The sequence below is a fragment of the Gymnoscopelus microlampas genome (genome assembly GCF_963454915.1).
Source record: "Gymnoscopelus microlampas genome assembly, chromosome: 2".
In the NCBI taxonomy this organism is placed as follows: Eukaryota; Metazoa; Chordata; class Actinopteri; order Myctophiformes; family Myctophidae; genus Gymnoscopelus; species Gymnoscopelus microlampas.
In genome coordinates, this window is record NC_139939.1 from 29,420,543 (window position 1) to 29,440,335 (window position 19,793).

At 45.8% G+C, this 19,793-nt stretch overlaps 1 protein-coding gene across 1 annotated transcript; it reads left to right on the forward strand.

Annotated features, from left to right (window-relative positions):
• Positions 1–15: 15 nt before the first annotated feature.
• Positions 16–18,800, forward strand: LOC311063887 (calmodulin-regulated spectrin-associated protein 3-like; the record flags this gene model as incomplete). Its single annotated transcript, XM_084083515.1, has 19 exons — positions 16–154; positions 4,354–4,625; positions 5,162–5,302; positions 5,615–5,701; positions 5,908–5,943; positions 6,562–6,609; positions 7,887–8,025; positions 8,245–8,384; positions 10,106–10,199; positions 10,316–10,367; positions 10,479–10,540; positions 10,635–10,665; positions 10,819–13,339; positions 15,025–15,146; positions 15,451–15,734; positions 16,169–16,271; positions 16,563–16,678; positions 16,789–16,907; positions 17,138–18,800. 19 exons carry the CDS (start codon positions 16–18, stop codon positions 17,456–17,458), a joined length of 4,827 nt encoding a protein of 1,608 aa, XP_083939641.1. The 3' UTR covers positions 17,459–18,800.
• Positions 18,801–19,793: the final 993 nt, after the last annotated feature.

The following is a 19,793-nucleotide window of genomic DNA, read 5'->3' on the forward strand; positions in this document are numbered from 1 at the left end:
CAGATCAGCTCGGCCATGGTGGATCAGGATGCGAACGCGACCAAGAAGACGTTCTCTGTGCCGGAGATCAAACCGCTGGATCAGTATGATTTCAACCGAGCCAAGATCTGCTCCAGCGTCCGATGGCTTCTGGGCAAATCTTACGGATCGGCAGGTAATGGGCGCCTCCTCTGAGCCTTAATACCGGTTATCTCTACGAGGAGACATAGCACTCTATAACGCACATAAAGGCAGAAGAAGTAGACGACTGCTTGGGCGGGGCACTTAATAATTGATCATAGCAGAGAATAAATGGCTCTCAGAGTTAAATTAGCCTTGGTCGTTGTTCTGTTTGGTGTGGGATGGGATGCTCCATCCAGCTGAGCATCCTGCTGCTGCCATGGGAAACCTACTGACAGTCTCAGACCATCATCCCTTCTTGATAATCCAGTGGCATAATTATTCCCAATGTAGAATTATTAAGAAGTTCATGATCATCACGTGCCAAAAAATAGGGGATTTTATGATGTCATATTTCAATGTAGCAAGCCACAGAACAGCCAATTGGAGGAAGTCATCCCTGCCTAGTGCCTTGCAGTTGCAACAAAGCCCTTTGTCAGTGTGGTTGGCTATCTGGCCTGTATTTTGATTTATGTTGAAACAACTGGCTAAACAATAGGCTTATAGGCTATAGCCATAGGAAACAATGTTGTGATGTAATGAAGTAGCCTATGTAGTAGAGACTATGTCAATGTGAAAAGGCTACAGCAGTGTCTTTGCAAAGTGGGCTGGGTGAAAATGGGCCAATAAACCGCATAAAATTTGTGTCAGTGTTACACACACACACACACACACACACACACACACACACACACACACACGCACCTTATCGCAGTCGCATGCTACTGTAACTGTACTAACGCATGTCTGTGTGAATATGACAGGACAGGATGTCAATACAATAGGTTTACATTGTCTTAGTCTTAATCAAATACAAGATGAGTCTATTATGGGCTTTGGAGAACTGGATGTAGGCTACTGCTGGGTCAATGATGAACATTTAGGCTTTGCTACGTTAAGGATGCAGTCATACCATAGTAACGTGATTGTTGTGGATTTATTCTTTCTTTATGTGCCAGCATCTCTTCTGTCTGGCCTCGCCTATACCTGTCAATGGATATGGGAGGAGGTGTGTGTGTGTGTGTGTGTGTGTGTGTGTGTGTGTGTGTGTGTGTGTGTGTGTGTGTGTGTGTGTGTGTGTGTGTGTGTGTGTGTGTGTGTGTGTGTGTGTGTGTGTGTGTGTGTGTGTGTGCGCTTGGGGAGGGGGGCTCATTTTTGGCTGTCAACTGGGAAGGGGGGGTCTCATTGTTGGCTGTCAACTGGGAAGGGCCCACCAGGTTGCCTACCCTATTGAATTTTAATGAAGATTGGTGCCGGAGGCCCACAGACAAATAATTGGCTTTGCAGACCCTGTTTTAGCTGAGGTTTGGTTTTATTTCACCTGAGATTAAAATAGATAGATAGATTGTGTGTGTGTGTGTGTGTGTGTGTGTGTGTGTGTGTGTGTGTGTGTGTGTGTGTGTGTGTGTGTGTGTGTGTGTGTGTGTGTGTGTGTGTGTGTGTGTGTGTGTGTGTGTGTGTGTGTGTGCGCGTGCGCGCGCGAGAGTTTGAGAGAGAGATAGATCGAGAGAGAGTGTGTGAGTGTGTGTTTTTTATTGTCTCTCCCTTCAGATTTCGTTAGCCACTCTGTATTCAAATTCTGTCTCCTCTTACTGAATAGTGTAAGCTCCTAAGCAGCATGTATTCTGTCACTGTGTGTGTGTGTGTGTGTGTGTGTGTGTGTGTGTGTGTGTGTGTGTGTGTGTGTGTGTGTGTGTGTGTGTGTGTGTGTGTGTGTGTGTGTGTGTGTGTGCGTGCGTGCGTGCGTGCGTGCGTGCGTGCGTGCGTGCGTGCGTGCGTGCGTGCGTGCGTGAGTGTGAGAGAGTGCGTGTGGGTGGGTGAGTGAGTGAGCGAGTGAGTGAGTGTGTGTTTATGTGGGTGGTGTATGACAAGGCAGTTACTTGGCATGTTCCATAGTGTCAATACATAACCTGCTTTTTCTTGTCATTGTGTCATTCTGTACTGCCATTCATTCTAATGTTACTGCTGCTTATTATGTAGTACCTGAGTTAAGGTGAACATAATGTCAAGTCTGCACAGACAATGTTACAACACCCCACCAACAGTCTCTGGCATTGTTTGTTACTGAACTACAGGCATTGTTTAGGCCTTGTTTCTGCCGTATTAGATTAGCATTAAGCTAACTGGGTTAGCTGGCCCTTACTCTGCAGTCCAGTCCCACAGCCTCTTCATTTACTGGGGCAAAATGACCACTTCTCTTCCACCGTTTCCATAGTGATGGCAGCTCTATTGCTCCTCCAGCGCTGTGGAGTGTGAAAGGACAGGGAAGAACACAGCTCTATTTGTGTGTCACTGCATCACTTTACATAACTTGATGCATGCTCCATAATTTCTACATCCCATAGTTACAGGATGACTTGATTTGAAGAAAAGGTATCACATTAACAGTTCTCACACAATAAGTGATGATCACATGCCCATTTCCTCTCCTCTCCTCCACTATACTCATCTCTCCTCTTTCTGAACGGCAAAATAGTGTGAAACAAAGCTACATAAGGAGGGGAGATAGCTAAGAACAACAGCATTACATTTGCTTCCTTACTGTGAGTTAGTGTGAAGAGGATGAATGGAGGAGGAGTGAAGTGCTGTGGGGAGAAAGAAACAGAGTGCAGGAAGAGAGATTGTAGATAAGAGCAGTGTTTCTCAAACATTTTCAAGTCAAGGATCCCCAAATTAATATATTTTTGGCTGCGGACCCCATCACAAAATATGTTGTGCCAGGGACCCCCCTTCAAGACTTGTGTTGTTAAAATGTTTAAAACATATTCAACATTTGTCAAATTTGTTCAAGGTTTTATGAAAAAAGCTGATCTGCAAGCTCACAATGCATCGCGTCGCATTGTGAGCTTGTAGATTCAGGCTATTTTCAAATAGCCAATGTATATGGGTTTAAAGTAGTTAAACTGATTGTGAAGCTATATTAACTCTTTTTGCTGGGGACCTCGTGGAACCCCCTCAAGGACACCTGAGGGTCCCCAGACTCCACTTTGAGAACCACTGGATTAGAGAGGAGAGAAGAGGAATCTTTCCCCTCGGTCCCTGTGGGAATGGAAGAGTCCGTTCCAATCTTAAAGATTATCCTGACTCCTTGAGCAGCCATTCACTGAGTCCAAATATGGGTCAGCAAAGATGAGGGGTGTGTGTGTGTGTGTGTGTGTGTGTGTGTGTGTGTGTGTGTGTGTGTGTGTGTGTGTGTGTGTGTGTGTGTGTGTGTGTGTGTGTGTGTGTGTGTGTGTGTGTGTGTGTGTGTGTGTGTGTGTGTGTGTGTGTGTGTGTGTGTGGGTGGGTGGGATGCAACTGACCTGTTCAAGGAGAGTCTTTGGTATTTGAATGTGAACGGTCTAAGCTACAGTACATGAACACACGTACGCACGCACGCACGCACGCACGCACGCACGCACGCACGCACGCACGCACGCACGCACGCACGCACGCACGCACGCACGCACGCGCACACACACACACACACACACACACACACACACACACACACACAGTTTCTTGGTTAAACTAGCTGAGCTGCTCATGCAGATGATTACATTATCTGTGGAGCAGTTCGTTCATCGTATCCCCCTGCAGAGGCTGTCATTTATTGTCACCCAGTTTCCGTTATGGAAAAACTTCCCTTGTTTTCAGTCCAGCAGAGTTGTCCCTCATTTCTCTGCAGAGCAGAGATTACAAAGATGCAGGAAGCTGTTTGCAGGTCTGAAGGTCCCATATGAGACACGGTTTGCTAATGCTATGCAGTTGACTCAGAGTTAATAGGAATGCTGACTCTGCTGTTCTGTGGTTGCCTGGTATTGCATGCACAGTAAGATCCTGAGTGTTAATTTTACTCTGAGAGTGCACAAATGTATCCAAATTGATACGTAAAGGTTCGTGTTAAGGGTCCATTTTGTTACATTTGTACACTCTCAGGGTTACAAATGGATAAATCCACACTGAGGATTTTACTGTGTAGTGTTTGCATCTCTCATCCTCTCAAGACTCAATCTACCCTTTACATATATTTCTCCTTTCACAAACCACATGTGGTGCACAGAATGTCATCTTGCAGTCGTGTCAGTGTGTCCCCCTGTGGACAACATTCCATGGGACCGAGTCAGTTTGTATTTATCGGCAATTTCCTTAGGCTCAGTGTGTCCCGCCTTATTAGAAAAATGTCATGATATCCTCCCGTCTCTGCCCATACAGAGAATGTTCCGGTAGAGCTGCGTGAGCCACTTTATAAGGACCAGTATGACCAGGAGCATCTCAAGCCCGGCGTCGCCAAGCTGCTTCTCTCCCCAGAGTTCTACTGTCGAGTGCAGGCCTTGCTAGCCCACGGGGTCTCCCAGCAAGCATCGCAGGATTCCCCTACCAGCAACTCATCCCTGCTGCAGCTCCTCACCAAGAAGGGTTTCACCCCCAAAGACCAGAATGTTGACATCACAGAGGAAGACCTCTGTCATGTCCCCATCAGGACGGTGCGTGTGCATGTTTGTTTGTGTCTCTGTGCACGTGTGTTTAAGCATATAGCTGTGCTTTTAGCCTCGCCAGTGGCAGGGCTCTAAGGATGGCAGTGTCGCTTCGTCTGTCCATTCGTCCGTCCTCAAAACAAGATATCTGGAAGACTACTGGCTGAATTGCCATGGCATTTGCTGTGCACCTTTATGATGTGATGTTGGTGCCTCAATGGCTTTTCCTGTAGTGCCACCTTAAAACCAAAATGTCTCGTTAAGCAAGATATCTCAAAATGTAATGGAGGATTCATGTGGGACCTGGAATTTGTGGTCATGGCCCCTAAAGAATGAACCGTACTGATTTGTTAGGGGGGCTTTTATACTCTAGATGCCTTAATATCGTTACTTGTGGATTCTGGCTTTTTTTTTACAGGAGTTTTCATATAAGAAATTGGTGTTACTGTACATTGGATATCTAAGGTGTCACTACTGCCTGCCTCTTCATACTCCATATTTGACTGAGAGTTGTATTTCATTTCCACCTCCTACCATTGGTGCAGAGGGCACACCTGGCCCTGATTGATGCCTTGATGTTGCTGGCTGCCAAGGAGACGGTGGAAAAGGTGAAGATGGCTGAGGAGGCGGAGCAGATGGGCGCTGGTGCTCCGTGGGAGAACGCCCTACTTTTCTGGGTCAACAGGGTGAGTAAAATAATCTACACCACTGTTATACTAAAACACTGCAACAGCCTTTCATCATTGAGGAATATAGATCCTGTATAGTGATCGTATATGTCTGAGCCAAGTACTGAGCTAAGTGGCTGAGCCAAACAAATATTGTTTTAGGGTCATGGTGTGGCTCAAAACAAACCTAAACAAAGCAGTCAAGTAATACAAACAGTGGATAAGATACAACGGTATAACAATATTAACATAATGTGGCAGCTCCAGATCTAATACTTGAGTAGAGTAGAAGAGGATACAAAGTTAAATGGTGGTTGTGTATGCACGCAGCTGAACCAGACATTGAGAGAGAGCACAGAGGATGAAGAGCTTCCCCAATCACAGACATGTACAGACCTGCAATCAGCTCAGGATTCGGTGAATACACACACACACACACACACACACACACACACACACACACACACACACACACACACACACACACACACACACACACTTTGAAACAAAATGTCTCACTACAGACTAGATCGTACTGTGTTTCACTAAAGCATCTAACATCTACCTTGCTCTGCTCTTCCTCTGTGTTCTGTGTTTTTTCATTCCTTGCTTCTGTGTGCCAGTGTGCCTCCACCCGCTGGTACTGGAAACTAGTCCCAGTAAGTGTCCTATTGTATCTCTCTCTTCTCTCTTATTTCTCTCTCTATCTCTCTGTCTGTCTCTTTCCCTCTCTCTCTCTCTGTCTCTGTCTCTGTCTGTCTCTCTCTCTCTCTCTCTCTCTCTCTCTCTCTCTCTCTCTCTCTCTCTCTCTCTCTCTCTCTCTCTCTCTCTCTCTCTCTCTCTCTCTCTCTCTCTCTCTCTCTCTCTCTCTCTCTCTCTCTCTCTCTCTCTCTCTCTCTGTCTTCCATGGCTGAAATGACCCCCTCCCTCAGAAATGCCAGTACATGTCTCTTGCCTGTCCCATTCTATAGAGCCGTGGCTTATGACGACAACAATGTGGGAACGTGGTTCTTCTCCACTTTTTACAAAGTAGAGATGTACCGACCAATGAGATGTTGCTGGTGTGTAGCGGGCCGGCATGTTGTTAACACAGATGTAGTTTATGAGACTCCGTTCCTTTACCATGGGCCATTATTGCATTCAGCTAACTACCCGGTTATTAGAGCTGACGGCTTCCTTCCTGAGCAGTTTCTTTATGTCATGTCTCACGACTCTGGTGTGGCAGTTCCCGTGATGTCATTTACGCTTGTCTCCCTCTCTCTACCCCCTCCATCCAGCATGCTATCGCTTTTTGTTTGAAGGAGTCGGGAAATAAGCCTCCTGTGGTAAAGTATAACACGCCACTCTACTCTCACCCTCCTCCTCGTCCTGCATAGTAGTATACTTGACTGACTGACTTGACTGATGGGCAGACAAACTAATAGCCACTCCAACCTCGTCGTTGGATGGTCCTGTATGACTAACCTAAATCCTAATTTATACTCATAGAACATAATAGATTTTCAAGAGAAAAAATCAACAACACTGAACTTCAGATCTTTCACTTAAAAAACTGTTATTTTCTACGACACCGTCATATGAGGAAGTATGCATTTGGCTTTAATTTGAGAACACTTTCATGTTGACTTTTCTTTAAGATATGTGTGTTATCAAGCCATATTGTGGGAGGCATCGTACAGCTGAACATTACTCTTCAATATAGATTTGGTTGTTGTAATCACCCATACCTTGATCCCTCCTGCAATAGGGTTTCGTAACATGTTGCAGTATCACGTTCCAGCTCATGCACACGGACATGCAGCAGTTGTTGTGTCGAATGTATTATGGCACTTGTTTTGTTGATCGTGAACAGGGAACACAACGTCAAAGTATTCTTGACCCGATAGAATTCACTTGCTCTGTGTATGGGCTGGTGGGCCACCTTTATGTGAAGCAAAAACGTATTTTTGCTTCATAGTTTTGCTTCACATGATTATTCTCAATATTTGGGGTCACCAAAGTGCCTTTAATGCCAGAGTCTGCTGCATGGACACCACAGAGCAATGTCCCTCATTTCTTTATGAAACACGTTTTCACGTTTTCATGTCTTTTCTGCAATGCCTTTTTAATGTATGTTTTTCTGTTTGTATGAATGTCTGAGTGTGTGTGTATGTGTGTGTGTGTGTGTGTGTGTGTGTGTGTGTGTGTGTGTGTGTGTGTGTGTGTGTGTGTGTGTGTGTGTGTGTGTGTGTGTGTGTGTGCGTGTGCGTGCGTGTGCGGGCACCGTTAATCTTGTGCTTGTTTTCTGTGCATTTTATTCACTCTGTAACTTTATGGGATGTTGGATGGCTTCACAGTTTGTGTGGATCGTCCCATGTTTTTGCTCTGTAGTTCTGTCTGCTAGAAGGACGATCCTACCTCATTTGATCTTTCATTTGCCGCCTGTCGACCACCTGCTTTAGCTCAGTGTTCTGTTTTCATTAATACATTTTTTCTTCATCTTTTGTTTTTGTCTGTGCTCCCCCTCAGTGTCTCTGCTCTCTACTGCTTCTTGCACCCCAATACTACTTTATAGTTCTTCTTCTTCTTCTTCTTCCTCTTTCCCCTGTTCTCTCACCCTCAGATCCGCTATAGGAAGGACAAGGTGCAGTCAAAGTTGACACCAACTTTTCCTCTGGTTTCTGGGGTCAAAGATCTGTCGAATGGCTGCGCTATAGCCGCTGTATTCCACTACTACTGCCCCAGCTTGCTGCCACTTGAGGGTACACACACACACACACACACACACACACACACTTGCACACTCACGCACGCACGCACGCACGCACGCACGCACGCACGCACGCACGCACGCACGCACGCACGCACGCACGCACGCACGCACACACACACACACACACACACACACACACACACACACACACACTGCAGACACCACCCCTGTCCACCCTAACCCTATCCCTACTCCTCTGCCTCCCCAGATGTGTGTCTGAAAGACACAATGTCCGTGGCTGACAGCCTGTACAACCTGCAGTTGATCAAAGAATTCTGTGAGAACAGCCTACAGAGCTGCTGCCATCTGGCTGTGGAGGACCTGCTCTATGCCCCACCAGCTCTGCACGTAAGACCCACCACACTTCCGCCCTTTGTCAATCAATCAATCAATCAATCAAACTTTATTTAAATAGCACACGTCATACATCAGATGCAACTCCCAAGTGGAAATAAATGCAGGTCCAGAATGTAAAAATACAATACAATACAAAGCTAATAATAAAGTAAGAAATGAGTGCACAACCATACACATAAAAGCCAGGCTTTATTAAAACCCTCACATCACAGACACACTCTGGTAATATATTTTAAGTGGTGAAACAAGAGACAATAATGACATCTACGTTTTTAGTGTAGGTACTGTGACTTGTGACTTGTGACTTGACCTGTCACTTTCTCCCTCTGCACCTCTGCCTACAATAATGGATACTGTACCTCTGTTTTGTCCTGCTTGAGCCAAAGGAAGTAATGACTAAAATACACATCAGTAGGACTTATCATCAGGAGACACAGCAGTATTTAGAGTTGGGTGTCATCAGCATAACTGTGGAAATTGATGCTTTGTCTCCTGATGACACTGCACTATAATTCTCAGAAGAGTGTTCATCAAGGGTCTCTCTACCTTTGAGTGTGTGAGGTAAGACTTGAACCAGTTAAGGACAGTTCCAGACTTTAGTGAGTCTGGTGTATGGGTGAGGAGAGAGAGAGAGAGAGAGAGAGAGAGAGAGAGAGAGAGAGAGAGACGAATGGAAAGAGAATCTCTATACACACTAATGACAGAATGAGAGATGACTCTGATCTTTTAGAAATACCAGTATTATTGGTCATCGTCGTCTCCTAAGTCTGCTGATAGGAAACACATTGAGAGGAGGATAACAAGAGAACTGTGTGCGTGCGTGTGAAAAAAGATGGTGTGTGTGTGTGTGTGTGTGTGTGTGTGTGTGTGTGTGTGTGTGTGTGTGTGTGTGTGTGTGTGTGTGTGTGTGTGTGTGTGTGTGTGTGTGTGTGTGTGTGTGTGTATTGTGCAGTTCATTAACCCACTGGATGGAGGCTACAAGGCCAAAGGCCAATGTGCACAAATTCAATGCAATTAACATTTTGCAATTTAAGCATTTATCCAGCTCTTATCCAGAGCGACATACAAATGTGAAATCGGAATAAGCAGAGTAATGATCTCTAGGCAATAAAGGTAAATAGTCACATAAATAGATTGAGAGACTGTCTAAACATCTAAATCCCATTCTTAACATTTGTGTTCAAGAAAAACAAATCTAAGGTGCAAATCGTGAGAGCAAGTAACCAAAATATATCCGCATAGTAAACTTGCATCAGGAAGGCATTCGAGGACAGGTAAATGCTAGGGGGTGAAGTGGAGTCTGAAGAGGTGAATCGAGAGTTCAGACTCTGGTGGAAAACTGAGTCTGTAGTTCTGACTGTAATGGGGAGTTTATGCCACTGTTAGGGTTACAGTTAGGGAGCCAGGAGGAAAAATAGTCTAGGACAAATTAATGTACTGAATGCCTGTAGGCAGACTACATTACAAGGCTTACAAATGTCACAGAGCAGCCCTGCGTGAAGCCCAGGAGCCTACAGTAATTACCCTCTTGGCTGAGGGGGATTCTTTTGACAGAATGGTAGATGTTTGGATTCCCACGTGGGAGACCATGGTTCGAATACATGTGCTTACAGCGACAATACATTTTAGTATATACGGTGGAACATAAACTTATCATCACCAAGATAAATACCTGCACAGTTATTGTACTTGGAAACTGTTCTTTTCCTCAGGTGAATATCATGAGCTTCATGGCTGAGCTGCTGGAGTGCTTTGAGGTTCAGAAGCCGGACTTTGTCCAGCCCATACAGCCAGTCGACCTCACAGGTCTCTAGCTTCCATTGCATCCAATGTTTTGGTACCAATACACGCAATATGTTGAGTGATTGATCCTTCACCTTGATGACCTGACAGTGAAATGACTGTGATTTTGTCTGTTTTAGATGCCACAGGGTTGCTGGACTGCACCAGTCCAGTCAGTGGGAATAGCAACAGGTATCATATCACCACCACCACCATCACCATAATGCCAAATTTCAGTAACTTACCACTTACCAGCAAATGTGTTGCGGGTGTCCATGGTATAACTGTGTTGTCTTTTTACAGCGGTTCGCCTGCCTTCATCTTCAAGCAGCCCTTTGTGCCCATCTCCTCCCCTATGTCACCTGGTAAGAAACGAGTGGGATCTTGGGAAATAAGTCTTATTTCTGGCTTGGCATTTTCAGATACTTTCAGATATTGTTCTTTTATTTGTCATTTCAGAGAACAAAATATGGACCAAGAAGCAAATCAGGTACACTTTAGAGTTTGACACTAGTTTTTGTAGGGGATGTTTTATTACTTTTATATTATAGCTGTATTTAACAAACACATTCTCTCTCTCTCTCTCTCTCCTCTCCCTCTTCTCATTTACTTGTTTCCCATTCATCTATCCTCCTCTCTCCAGTCGTCCTCTCTCGGCTGTGACTTTCAGCATTCCCTTTGGCCTGGACAGTGATGTCGACATCGTCATGGGCAACCCCATAAACACTGTCCTACGCTCGGGCAGCACTGACAGCTTGACCACGGGTGTCCCCGCTATGACATCCCCTGTGAAATCATCGGGGATGACCTGCATCCCCTACTGTCCCCCAGAGGACCTCAGTCACTTGTTCAGCGCCTCTGCCCCTTCGCATCGCTCCTCACGGGGAGCGCACACACCTCCCCTGGGAGAGCTCCCCACCATCGAGGAGGGACCGCAGATTATCCACACGTCTGGGAAGGGGGGGAAGGACGGAGGAAAGGGAAAGCCAGAAGTGAATGTCGAAAGAGGGGGAAGAGGAGGGGTGGGGGGAAGGCCAGAGCCCAGGTTACGTCCAGAGGGAGCCCCTGCTGGATTCTTTCTCCACTGCCCTGAAGAGAACTCGGCCCAGCTCAGTAGCTCCGCCCCCAGCCGCTCCGGAATGTTCTACCGACCCGTAGGTGGAGAGGTGGGGGACACAGGAAGGCGAGGGAGGAGGGAGAGGCCCAACCGATCCTCTGATATGTCACGTGATGATGACTCTGTGCTACGGGATGGCAGCATAGACTCTTCCGAAGCATCAGACGACCTCCCAAGAAGCGCCCCAGGCAACATTCGCCCCAGTAATGGCCACAGCAACGGCAACAACCTGCGAATGACCAGCTTTGCAGAGCGGCGGGACAGTAGAAGGAGACAACCGGCTGCTCCAGGGGAGGAGTCAGTCTCCACCCCGACTACACCAGGGACCCCACATACACCCTCCACCCCAGCAGGGGGTCCTGGCCATCAGGACAGCCCAGGCCACAGAGGCCCCGAGCCAGGCTCTGAGGCCTGGGAGCTGGGGGCCCGACTGGAGGAGAAACGCAGGAGCATCGAAGCCCAGAAGAGACGGATTGAGGCCATCTTTGCCAAGCACAGGCAGAGACTGGGGAAAACGGCATTCCTTCAGCTGAAGAGAGAGCAAGGAGAGGGGGGAGGGGAGGCAGCAGAGGCGGACAACCTCACCCTGGAGGAGCACCTTACTCACATGGAGGAGCACCTGAATAAGGAGGAAGAGAAGGAGACAGAAGAAAAGGAGAAAGAGAAAGGAAAGGAGAGACCCGTTGAGGGAAATAGCCAACCTCCGCCTCGCCTGGAGAAGCAAGTCACGTTCTCTGTGGAAACGAGGAAGGAGAATGAAAAAGAGAAGGGAGGAGAAAAAGTAAAGGGACCAGAGAAAGTAGGGGAGTCTGCCATAGCAGCAGATTACAATGAAGTGGTGCACAAATTGACTGAAGCTCTGCAGTCACTGCAGAAGGACATGCAGAAACTGACGGAACAACAGCAGCAGCTTATGGGTAAACCGAGAACTACAGGCAAAAACAACCCAAGATCAGCCCCTAATAACAACCTCGGGACACCACCGAAAACCCCTCCCCGCACCCCAACCAAAACTCCACCTCGCACCCCGACTAAGATTACACCTAGGGTGTCCAGTAAGGCTTGGCTCATCCCTGCTGGTCATAGCCCTTCCTCTGTCTCATCGCCCTCTCGGCGTTCTCATCTCTCCTCAGCTTCCCCCAACATCCCCTTGTCGTCTTCCTGCCCTGCCCCCCGCACTAAGATCCACTCATCCTCTACCCCTCGCAGCCCAAAGCACCAACCACGCCCGCGTCCCTCTGAGCTAAAGTTCCCCCCGCTCGCCCGTGTCTTAACACCCCCACAGAACGTGGATACCCTCCCGCACCTGCGACGTGTGTCCCCGAGCAAGTGTAAGGTTCAGACCTCCTCTTCTTTCCGCATCGGAGGACCCCGCACACCGCAGGAGCCTCCCCAGGCCACCCGGGAGCCACAGCAGCCTGAGGAGAGCGCCTCGGAAACGGGGAGCTCCAGCGAGACGCCCACCCAGTTCAGCTTGGAGCTGGAGGAGGGGGAGGCGGCAGCTGCGGGGGGGAGCCTGGCAGCTCTTCCCCAGATCAGGAGAGCAGGCGGAAGCATCGGCGGAAGCATTGCCGGAAGCATCGCCGGAAGCATGGGCGGAGGCAGCAGCTCTGGCGCTCCCTCTGAGTGTTCATTTGAGAGTGAGACTCTTTCGATCTCTGTTGCGTACAGTGCAGGCGGCGAGGTGGGAGGAGGGAGAGGAGTAACAGCGGGGAAGCAATGCAGCATCATGGAGGTGTCGCTGTCGTCCCCGGGAGAGCCAGGGGGCGGCAGCGACGAGCCCACAGATGAGGGGCAGGAGTTTTCATCAGATTCTATGAGCGACCATGCGGAATCCACCGCAGAATCCACTGCGGAATCCACCACGGAACCAACCGGTGAACGGGCTGTGGAACCTACAGGTTCCACAGAGGAAGGGCCCGTGGCAATGGAATCTATGCGGGCGTCAGAACAGCAAACAGAAGTGGAAGGACAACAGACAAGACAGATGGATGCTTTGGAACTGAGTGAATCAGCAACACGAGGAGGAATAGGTCTTTTCTTTAGGGTGAGTGTGTGCATTTGAGGAGGAAAGGGAAAGAAGAGCTTCATTTTTGCAGCTTGTTGTGACAGTAATACAAAAATAAGAAGCTGCCCACCACCACGGAGGTTGTGGGTTTCATATCCACCGTGGTGTATCCGGCGTCTACACACAAACACAATTGGCTCGTGTTCGGGGGAGGGAAGCCAGGCAGGGCGGGTGATAATTGGCACTGCACGTAATCCTACGGGCTGGGGCAGCACCTGTCAGCGGGTAGTGTTGGGCGGGAGGACGAACACTCTACGTTCTCCTGGTGGGGGCAGCAGTGACAACACAGAAATGTGTGTGGGGAGAAGAATTACTAAATTGGGGAGAAAAATGTGGTAATTTTTTTTTTTTTAAATACAAAAATAAGAACACTATACACACACACACTAACACTATAATAACCATTTTAAAATTGATATGTATGATATGACATGACATATACTGTAGGTGATACATATATACAGTGGTGAGCTGTGGATTTTTGAACTATGGGTACTCTATTTTATGACGTCACGTGCGCGCGCACGTGCACGCGCGCGGGCACGTGCGTGCGCAAGCATGTGCACATAGCCACTCAGCTCAGTGCTAGTTGAAATACTGTATTCAACATGTGATTATTAATGTATTTATATTTCTTATTATTTTGTTGCATTGTTAATTTGTTGTTTTTATTTTTGTTTCAATTAATTCATTATTTTATTTTCCTTTTGTTTTATATAAAAGCCCTTTACATAGATTCACCCACACATAAGTACTTAAAATAATCAGTCAACTTGTCTTTACTTTAATTACTTTTTTTAAGACTTACATTGCTTTCAAAACAGTGTTTTTTAAAAACACAAGTAAAAAAAAAAAATACCCTTTTGCTACTCACCAAAACAAAGACGGTTTTATGGAGTTCAAAGCCTACTTTACTAAATGGGAACACTGTGAGGCCCCACGGTGGGGGCTCACAGTGTTCCCATTTAGTAAAGTAGGCTAGGCCCCACCTCATGTCTAAAATACACTTTTTGGCCAGAAAAGAAAATATTTCACCGGAATTAAAACCTGTTTTTGGTTGCTCCACGTGCCCTCTACAGATCTGGTCAATGGAATTTTCCTACTGACCAGATTCTTCCTTCAGGTGAAATATTTTCTTTTCTGGCCAAAAAGTGTATTTTATACGTGAGGTGGGGGCTCAGAGTGTTCCCACTTAATAGAATAGGCTTTCAACTCCATTAAACCGTCTTTGTTTTGGTGAGTACCAAAAGCGTTTTTATTTTATTTTACTACAGACGAGAGGCTGCGCTACCGCGGTGCGAGGGGAAAGAATCTAAAGTACCATAGCGTTAAGGAGAACTCCTTCTAACGCTATGGACCAGAGCTAGATAAGGATACCTTTGTGAGTGTCTGGTAGGCTACCAGCTCTTGTTATGCAAAGCAGCCAGGTCGTTGAGTCCATTGTTTAAGGTGTTAAAAACGGCTCGCCCCTGAAGGTGCGTTGTTGTATTAATGATTGACTTCTCGCGGGCGGCTGACGTGTGTGCTCGCGAGTGCATGTGGAGATGCTCGTGCATGTGCACGCGCGAGTCCCCAGCCCCCACAGTGTCAGAACTAAGGGTACGCCGTACCCCCCCGTACCCCCTACAGCTCAACCCTGGATATATATGATGTTTTGTGTGTAGGGGGAGGCGCATAGTGAGGATGAGATGGCCCAGCGTAGAGCGTTGCTGTTGGAGAGACAGCAGAGGAGAGCTGAGGAGATGAAGAGTAGGAGACAGCTGTATGAACAAGAAAGGGAAAACAGGTAACACACAAGTGTATAAAAACACACACACACGCACGCACGCACGCACGCACGCACGCACGCACGCACGCACGCACGCACGCACGCACACACCCACCCACCCACACACACACACACACACACACACACACACACACACACACATACACACACATACACTCACATGCACATCAGATAAGGGCTTGAATCTGACATACCCAGGCTTGAATTTGTATGTCTGTTAATATAAACGTCAGAATATAAAGTGAGCTTAATAATGTACACCAAAGAGCATCAAATCAAAAAAAGGTTTCCCGATTTCCAGACCGGTCTCCTCGGAGGAGAAGAGGGGGTCTCCATGCCCTACCCCTCCTGCTGGCACCTCCCCCTCCCCCACCCCCCCAGCCACACCGGCTCGCTGGGGCGATTTCACGCGGAAGGAGTACGCACACCGTCAGCAGCTCAGGATCATGTCTGACCTGGACAAAGTGCTGAAACAAAAACCAGCCTCTCAAGGACGGGCTGCCATGAAGAAGGCTCGCTCACGGCCCCGCAGCATGACCAGAGAGGGGAGCCAGTTGTCTCGGAGCCCAGCCAAGGGGACTCCGGGTAATGTAGACCAGTGCTACTCAAACGTTTTCATGTCAAGGACCCCCAAAATGATATGTATTTGGTCGCGGGACCCCCAGAAGAGAAGATTTATGTTAAAATAATTCTAAATTCTAAATTTAGTTCCTAACATTTTCAATATATTTCAAAAATTGACTTGCTGTGAGCTTGTAGATCTGCTGTTTTTGAATAGCCAACTTATAAATGGATTAGGTGGTTAATGATTGTGATGCTATATTAACTACTTTTGCTGGGGACCTCCTCGTACCCCCCCAAGGACCCCTGGGGGTCCCCGGACCCCACTTTGAGAACCAATGATGTAGACTATGGACCAGTTCATACTCTACTGTAGATCATAGTGTTTGGTATCAAAAGATTACACTCCCTTTAATCTCTCTCCCTTCCTCTCTTTCTTTCTCTTTCTCTCTCTCCAGTCTCTAAGTTGACTAAGGTGTACTCTCACTCTTCCCTCAACCTGGCAGCCACGTCTGATGAGCCTGACAACAATACTAGTGACCCCACTAAGAAACCCTCCAGGTAGACAACATAACATGTACAACACTTGACCTTGTCTCAACCCTGTGGGATTCTCATCATTCTGTTAGTCTGTAAATCGCTCTACTTGTCTTATGTCTCATATTGAATGTCTCCTATTGTCAGCTAGTTTTTTTTCTGTCCCGCCATTTGCAATCTATTGTCTAATTGAATTTGATCACATATGCTTCACTTATTAGCCATGGTAAAATTGTGTTCTAGTTCAACTCACAAATGATTAAATTAAGCTATCATTTTACAGACCTGTCTGATTCTTTACCTCTTTCCCAACAGCCGTCCTGCTTCGCCTGCACGATGTATGTCACCAAGCCAGCTGACCAATCGGAATGGAGACAAGGACTGGGAGACTGGGTCCGAGCCTGGCACCTCACCTGCTCCTGAGTACACTGGTAGGACACATATCTGTCAGTTTGTGTGTACTAGTTTGCTTTTGCATGCATAAATAATGTCTTTGCCAAAATGTATTTGTGACTGGGTGTGTGTGCATTTTTATTTGCAGGACCAAAGCTGTTCAAAGAGCCAAGCTTCAAGTCCAACAAATTCATCATTCACAGTGCTCTCTCTCGCTGCTGTCTGGCTGGCAAAGTCAACGAGACACAGAAAAACAAGATAGTTGAGGTATAGATTTACAGTTCTGCATACCCTTCCTGTATACTACCAGCTACTTTGATCATTTGTATTATGTTCATGATATTGGTCAAACCATGTAATGGTTAATGTAGTGCTTTATTGAGCATTGAGCTATAGTTACCCTTCAACATGACCACGATACAAGCAATCGCATATCAAACTCTATTATTTTACTTTCTCTGACTCTCTTATTCTCTATTCTTCTATTCCATCCTCAGGAGATGGAGAAGAGTCCTGCGAACCACTTCCTCGTCCTGTTCCGTGATGCCAGCTGCCAGTTCCGCGGCGTGTACACTTCAAACCCTGAAACGGAGGAGCTGGTACGACTGACCGGCGTGGGTCCGCGGATGATAAGCTCCTCCCAGGTGGAGTCCATGTACAAGTACAGCTCAGACAGGAAGCAGTTCAGCACCATCCCTTCCAAGACCTTGGGCATGAGTGTGGACGGTTTCACTATCCCAGGTCACCTGTGGCACGGAGGAGGAGGCGGAGGAACCAGGAGAGCAAGCGTTACTAAGAAGGCTGCCGTGTCCAAATGAGCACATGACAAAACACAACATACAGTAGAGATACATATCAAATGTATCAACATGCGTCTAGCTATTTTTACACACACAAAGATGTATGCAAATTCAGTCATACACAGACACACACACGCGCGCGTGCGCGCACACACGCACGCATGCAAGCACACGTGCACACACAACATACACACATCCTTAACTCCTCTCTTTGCTCCTGAATTTGATTTAAAGTGCTTAATATAGGATATTTCTGTGCATGAAAAAAGTCCACCTTCCTCCTTAACGAAGAGCCCAGAGACTCACCCCCCCTATAAAGAAGAATTGTTGTTTCATATGTTTCATAATATTAAAAGAAAGACAAACAAAACAGCCAAAAATGTATACTTTGGACCTTCGTGAATGGGATGAAAAATATATGTGAACATGTATTTTTCAAATACATTTATTGTCATACATATTTTGGCTGATTATCACGCATCATTTTGAAACACATGAAAATATATTATTTTCTATAGGTCCGTAGGAGATCTTTTTTTTTCCTTCTTTGTTTTGAGCATTTAACGGTTATCATACCCATGGCAAATCCTTTTATTTATACAATTATTTATAATTTCATTGTTTGAAATATATAATGAAACAATGTCATTTTTCTTTCAGTAGAAAAGAAAGATTTCCACCATAAATTGTGTTTATTTAGAAACACTGACTCTTACAAAGGTGGAAGAATACTGTGTGATCTTCACTTGGCAAGAGTGGACTGTAGTCTTTTGTTGGATACCAGGGTATCTGTTTTCTATTGACTTTTAGCCAAACAACAGACACAACAAACTTTTAAACACATTATTGTGTCAGAGGGACTTGCAGGACTTTTTATTTTGTACAGTTTCTAAGTTTGATTTGTCATTGCAAGGATCAAAGCACATTTTCTTTTAATTTCTTTTGTAAAACAAGGGCGAGCCATAACTGATATGAAGCAGTGTATTCTAAAGAATACTAGAATGGACCTTGTTAGCAGTAAGGCAAATATCTGTAAATATATCTGTGGTTGTCAGGGGAGAATGACTATTAAGGGTTATATTGTAAAACCTTATACAGTATCATGATGATAGCACATTGAAAGAAAATTGGTTTAAGGTCAATATGGACAAGCCTATCTATTAGCATCAGATGCCAATTAAGTGGCTTGAAATAGTGAAATGGGGAGGTATGTAATGGTAAATATAAAAGTGTCATACATTGCTGCTAATGTTGCGAGGTTACACTTGGGTTGTGGCCCTTATGATATGATAGGCTTAATAAAACAATTGTGTCTCACACATGGCTGGTTGTGTGTTCATGCATATGCCCACTACCACTGGTGGTACTGTATATCAAAGGTTCAGAATTGCTCAATCACCAGTGTATTCTCAGTCTGCAATGATTCTCAATGCACAATAAATTGATACAGAATTAAAAGCTGCCATCCGTAACTTATTTTAATGAATAAACATGTTAGTATGTTAATACAGTCTACAGTAACTAGCACATCTGCAGAGGTTGAAGAGGTGGTCTATACTCTTCCACTGAGAAATGTAGAACCTGGTGTCGAGTAGAACACCTACTAATTGACAAGTAGTACTGCATCAAGCTCATAAGCACAATATCACCCCATGCCAAGCAGGGATTCTGTCTCGAATGAGCGGTAGATGTTTGGTCGTACTGGGTTTTAATCTCAGGTAGGACATGAAATGTAGGCCTACGGATTGTAGTTTGAAATGTGTGTTAAGGACAAAAAGGTCACAAGAGGCTTACAGTACTTACATGGTGATTGCATCTGTATTACAAGTCGACATTCAGTCTGCAGACCTTCTTTAAGCCACATTATGAAGAGGATTGAATACGAGCGGGATATTTTATCACGATTACTTGAACTTGCACAAATGATCTAATTATAGCAGGGAAGGACACACTTCAATTACAGATATTATTATTTTAATTAAAGATACCTTTATACCTTATATTTATGGTACTGATTGTACCGGTGTCATTTCAGATAATTTGTATTTGGCCTGACGTTCACTCTTCTACCCTGGAGGTTAAATAATCACATTCCTTTTAATATACACTTTGCTCAGTTTATTTCCCTCCAAATAGACTGTTAATCTGTTGTTAGCATCGACACTGTTAGGTACCCACAGCACTCTCTGGGTATCATAAAGCCTGAGAGGACAGGTTAAAGCTTACTCACCATTTTAGAGGAAAAAGTGCACACCTGCCTTAACATATTTGACAAATAGTATCTCTCAAATTGACAGTCAATATGCCAGTCAAAAAAAGATGGTGCAAAGTTTAAAGCACTTTCATAAATTCA